Source organism: Oryzias latipes, chromosome 16, assembly GCF_002234675.1.
Source record: "Oryzias latipes chromosome 16, ASM223467v1".
Classification (NCBI taxonomy): Eukaryota; Metazoa; Chordata; class Actinopteri; order Beloniformes; family Adrianichthyidae; genus Oryzias; species Oryzias latipes.
In genome coordinates, this window is record NC_019874.2 from 13,468,901 (window position 1) to 13,479,369 (window position 10,469).

The 10,469-nt window shown below is 39.3% G+C and overlaps 1 protein-coding gene across 2 annotated transcripts; it reads right to left on the bottom strand.

The window, feature by feature from the left end:
- Positions 1-157: 157 nt before the first annotated feature.
- Positions 158-9,796, bottom strand: LOC101167569 (protein lifeguard 1). 2 transcript variants are annotated; one of them, XM_004078036.4, is made up of 11 exons: positions 9,718-9,796; positions 8,805-8,951; positions 8,426-8,594; positions 8,143-8,221; positions 7,822-7,875; positions 7,569-7,659; positions 7,429-7,466; positions 6,763-6,850; positions 3,039-3,128; positions 2,785-2,832; positions 158-826 (listed from the first exon to the last, which is right to left on the bottom strand). In XM_004078036.4, exons 2-11 carry the CDS (start codon positions 8,910-8,912, stop codon positions 668-670), a joined length of 924 nt encoding a protein of 307 aa, XP_004078084.1. In that variant the 5' UTR covers positions 8,913-8,951; positions 9,718-9,796; the 3' UTR covers positions 158-667. The 2 variants fall into 2 exon arrangements, with proteins under 2 accessions (XP_004078084.1, XP_020565702.1); XM_020710043.2 differs by lacking the exon at positions 9,718-9,796 and adding an exon at positions 9,462-9,559.
- Between the last annotated feature and the right edge of the window lie 673 nt (positions 9,797-10,469).

A 10,469-nucleotide genomic window follows, 5' to 3' on the forward strand; every position in this document is an offset into this window, starting at 1 on the left:
TGATCTTACAAAGCAGACCAAAACATAATTTTTTTGAAATCATATTGTTAATTTATTGCAAAAAAATAAGGGTTTAAAAAATCCCTATGTTTACTTTACATTTTACATCAATGCCAGTACATTAAACATGTAACACATGATACTCTCAGCATGTTTCTGTGTGCTTTAATATGTGTGGCGTGCACAGTGTTGTGTTAGTTACTTCAAAACTGTAATGCATAACGGATTATTTTTCAATGTTCAAAAGTAATTCCTTACCATACAATATTACTCAGAGTTGTAATATGTTACGAGACTCTCGTATTACTTCTAAGTTTCTTTTTATAAAACCTACAAAATTTAACAGTCTAAAGTGAAAAGAGTTCAGAAAACTTCTTACTACATTTAGATGAGAACTGATAAAGTGTAATAATGACAACTAATAGCTTATTTTTGCTGAAATGAAAGCACAGAAAGTGCCAACTGAAGGATAAACAACAGGAAAGAAAGGTGTTGACTATATAAAAAGAATTGACACTTATAAGGAACACAAAATTGAAATCAGAGTGTCTACAAAGCTTTACTAGAAATTTGTGTAATTAATGTTCCATAAAAGCAGAAAATATTTTGTCTTTTTTTTGTTAGCATCTCATGATCATCATTGTCCATGAAGGAGGTACTTGGGGGTTTATCTGCCAAAGCACAGGTTGATGAACTGCAGGATGATGAGGAACAAGCTGACAATGTCCACATACAGGGTGAGAGCGGCAAACACGTACTCCTCAGGCGAGATTTCATATCGCCTGTGTTTCCCACCCAGGATGAGCATGGTATCAAACACCAAGAACTGCAGAGAGACAGGCACAGAAAGATGCCATCAAAACCCCACATACATTTGAAGGCAGCATAGTTGCATGATTGGAGAATCGGACTACCAGGATTTCAAGGCTTTGTGTCACACCGCCACTACGTGCATTTTGCACATTCTCCACGTATGCATTTTCGTTTTTTTATGATACATGCGTGCTATGCCATATTCACAAGTATGTTTGTCAATGTGCTCAGATGTCCTTCAAGGGTTTCCGCCGACAGGTCTTTACGAAAACTCGGTTTTAAGCTGTTCAAAATTTTCCATTGTTTGAAAATTACACAGTTTATACATATGTTACGTAGTTTATACGCAACTGTTCACGCAAATCTAACACAATTGTGCGTGATTTTTGAGAGATGCATGCGCAAATTTGTGGCTTTCCATGACTTTCTAACTTTCTAACCCTTGTGCTATCTTAGATGACCCCACCCTTAGTTTGACGTGTTCTCCCTACCATGACAAAGGTGGATAAAGGTGGAAAGATTTCATGTAATCCATGGACACCAGTGAAGATCACAAATCATTGAAGAAAAAAGGTTCAGAGCACTGTCTAGTGGGTCTAGATCAGTGTTTTTCAACCAGTGTGCCGCGGCACACTAGTGTGCTGTGGGAGATGGTCAAGTGCGCCGTGGGAAATCATTCACTGATCTAAAAACATTTTCCATCTCCAAGAAATCAGCTCTCTGTGTATCCCAACAGGCCCTGATAAAACACTGAGTAGTAAGGAGTATAAAAGATCTTAAAATTACTTTTTCTTTGTGTTTATTTAATTCTATTAAAGACATTTTGATAAGAATCACGGTGCTGCGATTTAGCTGCAGCTATAACTGTGTAAGGAAAAGTCCCGCCCCTTTAACTGTCTCCGCCAATCATTCTTGAAGGATTAATCACATGTCATCAGTTTGACCAATCAGAAGTGGTTAAAGTCTTCACTTCCTTGTTCTTAATTCTGCTGAGAAAGCCGCTCAGTTCTAACAAAAATACAAGTGGTTCATCTCTTAGAAAAAAACAGCCGCAATTTCCTGCTTTTTCTGCCACAATTATCACAAAAATCCATGTGAGATTGCGGGGGGGGGGGGGGGGGGGGGGGGTGTCGATCAATACAGACCATAAATTTCTGCTTTTTTTTTTTTTTTGGATGCCGGTGTGCCACGGGATTTTTGTCAGGGTTAAAGTGTGCCGTGGTTTAAAAAAGGTTGAAAAACACTGGTCTAGATGACCCACCTCCCAACGTTAAAGTGCCTAGGATAGCACAAGGACGAACAGACTTTTCACGCATGTACAACAGATGTATAACGGGCACATATCACATTTAAATTACGTAATTTCAGATTTGGCTGTTACGGTGATTTACGTGTTCTTTGTGTAGTTTTTATTCCAACTTCTTCCGTGGTTTTTACGTGGTTCATTCGGGATACATCTGTGAAAATTTGTCACAAAAGACTTTTTCCACTTATATTCAAGTATGACCAGTTTCATTGGTGCAATATTCGCAAAATGTATGTAGTGGCTGTGTGACAGCCTTTACACAGGCTTGCTTTGGAGGGTCTGAATATAAACAAGAGGCTATAAAATGAAATGGTGACTTGCAGCCCGTTCAGCTCTGTGTGCAGACATGATTTGCTTCAACAGCTTTGGGGATGGATCTCAACATTGGAGTCAACGGCACATACAGAGGTGGCTGTGCAAATGCAGCCTACTGCTGCTGCTGAGAGGCGCATAATTGCAATCAAAGGGCACAAGGACATCAGAGTTACCCTAACTACTGTGGCAAACACTGGTGGCGAGCTTCTTGGCACTAGAATCAAAGCTTGTATGACACACATTCGCTTATTGCACTGCAGCTTTGATGATCCTCTCTTTCAAAGGTCATTTTCATTCAGTTTCTTTAATGCTGCTGAGCTTTTTTTGCTTGAAGGCTTTGGTGCACTTACCAGTGAAAACACCAAGGATGCCAGGAAGGCGTAGACGATATACAAATACTGCAAACCAAATCACAATAAGTAGGTTATATCAAGACCAAGATTTTACAAAAAACAAACAAACACATGCATCAGATGTTGGAGGTTAAAGAACACATATGCTCTTCTTTTTAGTCTGCTCAGCAACATAGGTAGGTCAGTTACAGAACACTAAATGTAAAGCTCTGCAGCTGATTTTATGCATGAGAATACATGAACTCATTTACCTGTGATTGGATGGCGGCACAAAGTATGCAGAGGGAAAATAAAGACCAGGCCAACGTCCACATGCTCGCAGCTGCTGGGGTGAAGTCGAACTAATGGGACAGAGACAGACAAACACCTTGTAATGAACCTCTTAACAATGAAAAAAGCCCTTTCTTCTACTCCTAAGAATATCGTGTTTTGTGTTTACTTGGAAAGTCTAAAGTGGGGTCTGAAGGCGTGACTTTTAAAGCCTTTATTTAGTTGCAAATCTGGCATCACTTAGTGTTAGCAGGAGTTTTGACTTGTCCTGTGTACTCATGGATAATCATCAGGATCCTCTTATTCAGGGCAGGGGAAATTGTTTTTGGGTTTACAACCCAATTTTGTTTCTTTGTCCCCTTTAGGACAGTGTGCATAATAGTCACTAAAACCCATTTTTATGCATATTTTTATTTTAAGTTACTTGTTGTGAGTTTTCATTTGCTAAATAACAGCCTGGAAGTTTTTAATTTATCGATATCTCTATTTTTCATTTAATTTTATAGTTTTACATACAAGCTTGGATACGATCAGCAAGAAAAATGCAAGTACTTGAATTTTCTTCTTTGTTTCAATTAAACTTAATTGCCCACATCTAATAAACCTTGGCCATTAATCAAGATGCTGCTTTTCAGATACAGAGAAAGGAAGTGGGGGTGGCCTTTACGCCTGCGTGCCCTTTTCAGATTGACAGCAAAATAATGGCACTGTAGGAGAACAATGATCACTCGAGGAGCTCTAAGCTGAACATGTAAAGGGCTCTGTGTGGCATTTAGTCCAGCCACTGAGAGATTAAAAGATTCTCTGCACATAAAAGATGCTGAAGCTGCAAAGATGAACACCAAGTAGTGAAAATGAACTCTGTGTGGCATCTACTTAGTCTGATGTAATGAACTGATACAACCAGCAACCATAGTGTAGTAAAAACTAGACCAGGGGTTTGAAACATGTAATGCTCAAAGAGCAATTTCTTACTGGCTAAATCCTAGGGAGAGCCGCAAAGTTCTACTTAACTGTTATAGAAAAATAAACGTTATTTATGTTTTTGTTGTCATTGAGTTTTTGCTTTTTAAAATTTTGTTTTTAAACATTTACAACAATTAAAATTAACCCTTGTGCTATCTTAGATGACCCCACCCTTACTTTGACGTGTTCTCCCTACCATGACAAAGGTGGATAAAGGTGGAAAGATTTCATGTAATCCATGGACACCAGTGAAGATCACAAATCATTGAAGAAAAAAGGTTCAGAGCACTGTCTATTGGGTCTAGATGACCCAACTCCCAATGTTAAAGTGCCTAGGATAGCACATGGGTTACAGCAGCGTTATATTTAGGTATATTTCAATTTGACCCCTTTTACATGACAGTGATGTAGAATCCAGTTGTTTTTAAAAATGTACAACTGTAATTACACCTTATGTGAATTAAGAATGCTGTCTCTGAACGGCAACTAGACAACCATATTAAAAATCTAAATGTAAGAGTCCAAATTGACAAAAAATGAAACTCACAAAGAGTCACGTAGGAGGGATAGAGGAGCCACATGTGGCTCTGGAGCCTCAGGTTGCGGACCCCTGAACATTTATACCTCAGGAAACAGTCTGAATTTTTAAAAAACGGCTTTTGAGATCATCCCAAAATAAGGAAAGTTCTCACTTATCTTGGAAAGTTTGTCTGAAATGGAAGAACAGGAACACAATGACCACAGTTTTGCTTTAAATACAGTCAGCATTAGTCTGCCACTATTCTATTTTAGGAAATAACCATCGTAAATTTAAATCAGAGCTTTTGTTTCCACAATTTCAATACTTTGAAAACATTTCTAAAGATTTTGAAATCACAATGTATAATAAAATTCTGGATGAAGTTTTAATTTGTTGTTTTTATTTATAGAATTATTTCTACGATCCCTCTTTTAAACACCTTGTATAGGAGATGAAAATAAAACGTTTTTCACATTACAAGTCCAGGGTAAAGCTCAAACTGAAACAAGCTTCCCCAAGATTCCGAGGGTCACTCAGGGACAAAGATGAAGGTCCCATCACTGCGGCAACCTTAACATTCTGGCTGCTGATGGCCATTAACAGCTGCTGTGCTTTGTGTGCTGCGTATGCAGACAATCAAACTGTCAGCTCACCACACAAGCGTCTACAGTTTCTGGAGGAAACACTGTTTCAGTGCGGTTTTATTGACTTTGCAGGTTCTACGTGATTGCACACAAACACATAGAAGTGTATTGGGTTTTTAGAGCACACAAAGCCAACTGACTCACACATCGATGTTCTAAATTAGTTTAGATTGCCTTAATCACACTGTACTGTCCACTGTCAAACAACACGGAGTCTGGGTTCCCATTGGGAAGCTGAGATGACTTCATCTGAAAAAACACATTGTTGTATATTATTTCTGAGCACTTTTCTATTCACATTATTAGGATTCAGGAGCAGATGAAAAAAATGCATTTGGAAAATCTTGACATATCTGCTACGGTCAGAGGCCACTCCCTTTCTACTCTGCTCCATTCTGATGCATCCACTAATAGATGACTAGATTCATGCACATCTTTGTTTTCCTCGTCTGGCTGGCATCTGGCTCAAAACTGGCCAACTGGATGGCTCCAATATTGCTCGCCATTTTTGTTGGTTTAGCTTGGGGTTGTGAGGGGCTGTAAGCTAGCAGGACAGTGTGTAAACAGAGAGCTCAGTTCTGTTTCATTCCTCCTGACCGTCAGAGCCAATGCTTCGAGCACTGACTGCTCCTTCTTGTGCTTGCGTAGCTCGAGAATTTACTGACAACAAAGTCACCTGTGGCCTACCGGTGACCAACGTGAGACTATAAAGTCAAGTGGCACCGAGATCTTAGTCCCAAACATTTCTCTCACGAGAACTCAAGGAGCCCAAGGGACCGCAACTCCTCCGCTCATCCGGGATTCATAAAACCATAGTCAAATACATACATTTCGTTATGAATGTCGGGAAGGGGGGATGGGGTTACTCTGTGCTAGAGGTCATGCCCACTAAAGGCCAATTTCTAATGAATGTCTGCCACTCTGCAAAAACTATGTTTCAGAAAATGGAAAGCAAAATCATAATAAAAGACTACCAAAATGTTGCCAATAGATCAAAAGATAATCGGAGTGAGGCTTTAAATGTTTTGACAATTTTAGCCTGGACTACAACATTTAAGCAATAACTTTTTTTTTTTTAAACTTTAAACCTTGTTTTAAAAAATTGTTTTGTGCCTCAGAGTTACAGTGAATTCCTCAGACTTTTTAAAAGTTATCTCAAAAATACACTTCTTTGAGTGGCACTTCTGTCATTTTATGTGGTTCACGGTGCAATGACACAGACTTTGAAAACCAGGCTAAAGTGCTAAATGCCTCAGCTCAAAGAGGTTTAACTTGCTCTCACCAGTGGACGTGAGGAATTAATTTGACTGACATAAACACTGATCTCAGCAGTAGTCATAGTTTTTCCAGGACAGCAATCCCATCGCAGATTTAAACCTCTGCTGGGGCTTTGAGCAGACGCAGAGTGAGAAAACCTGGCCAACAGTGCAGCTTAACACGTTCCACATGGAGGCACAGGAAACACATCTCAGAATACAATCAATAACCACAAACTGCAAAGTTGCTGCACTTCATGAAATTTTGCTTTTGAGAGCCATGCAAAAAGAAGCTGAGAGCTTGTGTGACTGATCTCACCTTTGACTGTGACGCAAACAAAGTTATGCCTAAGGTAACAAATGCTGTTGCACCCACAGCCCACATAACAGCCTCGGCCTTGAAGTACCTGCAAGCAGAAAACATCAAATAGGTGTCCAGGAAATGCATCCCATAATATTAGGCCTAACATGTGAGACTGAGTATTTGCAAAGACCCTTTACTCAGATTTTCATAGAGTTTGATGCTATCTTAACTTTGAAGATGCTGCAACACAATTCTGAGTTTTATATTAACCTGAAACATGGCAGGACGGACATTTCACAAAGCATTTTCTGCAATTTCTTTTATTCGCTGCTACACAATTTGCTGCGTCTTCCAAAAATATGATAATTTCTGTTTAAGTCACAGCCTTCCCTGACCTGATAAAGGGACATGTTGCCTCAGAGAAGGATAAGAAAGAACTTGAAAACCACGATTAGTATTTGCAAAGGTCCAAGTACTGAGAAACTGCGTTTTGAAGGATTAGCCATGCTTCAAGTTTATCTCCAGCCAGCAAGAGTGGAAAATGTGGTAAACCGGCAATGATAGCATCTTATCTGGTTTCCATGCTGCCATCAAACATGCTATCAGAAATGGATCAGATGCAATAATCAATGTGTAAATGAGTCAGATTGAGGCAGGCCCCTCTTTCCAGGAAACACTTACACTGTCACAGATCCAAGCATCACGCCTTCTGTGATCGTCTGCAACAGAGAGGAAAGGTGGAGACAAATGGAAAATAAGTCCTCTGCACAAAACAGGGAAATAGAGCAGGTGTGGAGGTGGTTTAATAGGAGGCTACTCACAAAAAGGCTCAGGGCTAGATAGTTGAGGGGTGCTTGACGGTGAAGTTTGCCAAATATGGACATGATCACAAGGAGAACCGATCCTACAGCTCTGTGCAGTAAAGAAAAGAAGTTTTTAAAAACATATACAAGTCTGGATACTAAATATGTGGCTGTGGTTTTATGATCAACTAAAACCATCACAAATACTTTATGTGCTTAAAAAACAAGGAAACAATAGCATTTATCCAGATGCCTTGTTTAAGTGGCTTACATCATGGAGTAGGTGAAATAGTTGTTTTCCACCACCCACATCTTGAGTTTGTCCCTGCAAGGTGATGAGAGGGCGGGGAGGGGGGGTAAAGGTGTTATAACAGAGGCACCGTATCTTTAGGAAATGATTGTGTTAAATATTAATGGGGGACAGAGCATTGCACACATGGGAGATGAACACAATTTATGAAGAGAAAGAAAAGACTGCTTTTCATTTAACAGGTTAAAACCATTGAATGCTCTTTCATTATTCCACTTCTGCAGTGATGGATCCTTTTGAAAACTCAGAAACTACTATGAGGTTTCTGCGACGCGGCCTCACCAGTAAATGAAACCACAGATGATCCCAACAGTGATCAGCAGCTGAGTCATCAGCGTCAGGTAGACTTTTTTTATGAACCCTGATGAGTAAAAAAGAAAAGAAAAAAGGCAAAAGAGTTTGAACTGTCAATGCTGCACATCATTTCAAAATGATTGCTTCTACAGTATTTGATTGCTGAAAAACACTAGGTGCGGTAATAAAAGATGACGAGGTTTAAGCAGTTTTCAGAGAACACTACAGACTTCGTCTCTTTATTCTCTGTGTAGGCTCCTTCAGCTCTAACCTTTCCGGATTGCTTTGTCACTAAAGTCACAGAAGACCGGGACCTCGGGATAAGGAGGCGGAGCTTGGCCATACTGGGGATAGCCTCCATATGTTGGGGGGTCCTCAGCATAGCTTAAGTTGTCATAGGGTCCAGGAGGGCAGACAACAGAAATGTCGCCCTTCCCTACCTACAACACACAAGCAATGATCTTAAAGTGAAAAAAATTCTTCTGCTTTTATTTTTTGCCAAATCACAACTTTTTTTATATGAACCCATACAAGTGTAATGTACGTTTAAGCATCCAAACTGTACTTCTGGGGTTTTAATAAGATTTTATGATGATCAAAGGTCAGTAAAGTTGCAACAGTTCAAATTCAAATGTCTGATTGTTACCAACCTGATAAGTTGTTACTGTGTAGGAAGGGTCCGGATACACGGCAGGACTGTATGGAGGTGGGCGATGGTCACACTCTTCAGTGCCTTTGTTGTTATTTATGTGGTCCATCTTACCAAACGTGAATAGATTCCTTTTTTCCCCACAGAACTAAGAACGAACAACATGAAGCCAGTCAGCGTAACGTCACAGAGGCAAGCTCTTGGATTCATCACTGATGCTAAACTGGCAAATGGGGCAATGTCAGTGGGGAACAAATAAATGGGTAATTACAAAATGATGCATCACACACACAGCCACCCGTGACTAACATCCATAATTATTGCCTTAAACCTCAGTTTAATAGAGCTGTATGTATATTTAATGGCCAAATAGATAGAAGTTAATTGATCTCAGAGGAAATTCAGCTGTTGCCATAAAGGACAAACAATAAAATGACAGATTCTTCTTTGTACATATATAGGGAAGAAATGAAAGAGGCCCATTCTTTTTAAGGTCCCTGGTTTTAATTAATCATTCAAGGAATGAAGTCATCTGAAGCTTTACAGTGATCAATGCTCTGTGACATGAAACAACACTAAAGCAAAGCCGGAACTGACTTGCAGTCACAGAGCGGAGCGAACAGTTGCAAATAAACATCAGCACAGCACATAAATTCACCTATAGTTTGATGAATGACAACATTCCCATCCTGTAATGTCCCCAATTAGTACCAACTACTGCACTCAAGGCAGCACTTTATCATCTTCCAGATAAAATCACCTTTCATTTCCTGCCCAGGCTTCTGAACTTTGTTACGGGGAAAAAGGACAGACTGTAAAAATACATTTATGAACACGTTTACCATATAGAAAAACAGAACTCAATCATATGTACTAAACTTTGTCCGAAGAAATAATTGAATGTTGTCTCTTACCTCTTGCTTTGACGGCCAGTGATCTAAACTGCCTGCAGTGGTGCTCCCCTTTTAAGGGCAAAGTCTACCTACTATCAGTCACAGTGAGAGGACTTTGGCTCCCAGATGACCGGGTGCGTCCTTTAGTGGGCTCAACAGGACATTAGGAATAAGTTCTCCAAACACAATTATAACTCACTACCACTGCCTCAGCCTTCATCTTCCTCTCTCACCAAACTTTGTTGTTAATACCTTTCTCTTTTTTCCATTTCAATTAAGGTTTAAATTTAATTTCCAGAGTATAAAAAAACATTATTATTCCCTAAAGGAAATTTGTGATAGAAGTCAATTTTTATAATTGCAGTTGCTGGAAGAAATGATGTGTGATCGTAAGTGATGATCTGAAGAAGCTTCTGGATAAAAATATTCTCTTACTTCACCAGTTTGTTGTGTCAAGGATAGTGGTGTGTAATTCTTTGTGTAAGATGAGCCTGTATATATTATTGATTGCTACAAATAATGGAAAACTCCCCACAAACTTATATTAAAATCCATTGAGCTTACTCAAAATCCCAACACCCATCATTATACCAAGGGAGGAAAAAAAAACCCACAAAATAACTCGGGTCAGTACTGTACTTCATGGAGAGCAGCCAACAAAAAAGTATCATAAAATATTTTCTCACAACTCAGAAACTTTAACTAGTTGTTCAGCCTATATTTTTGCAACAAAAAAAATAAAGTTCTGATCAAACCCTCTGCTGTTCTTTCTG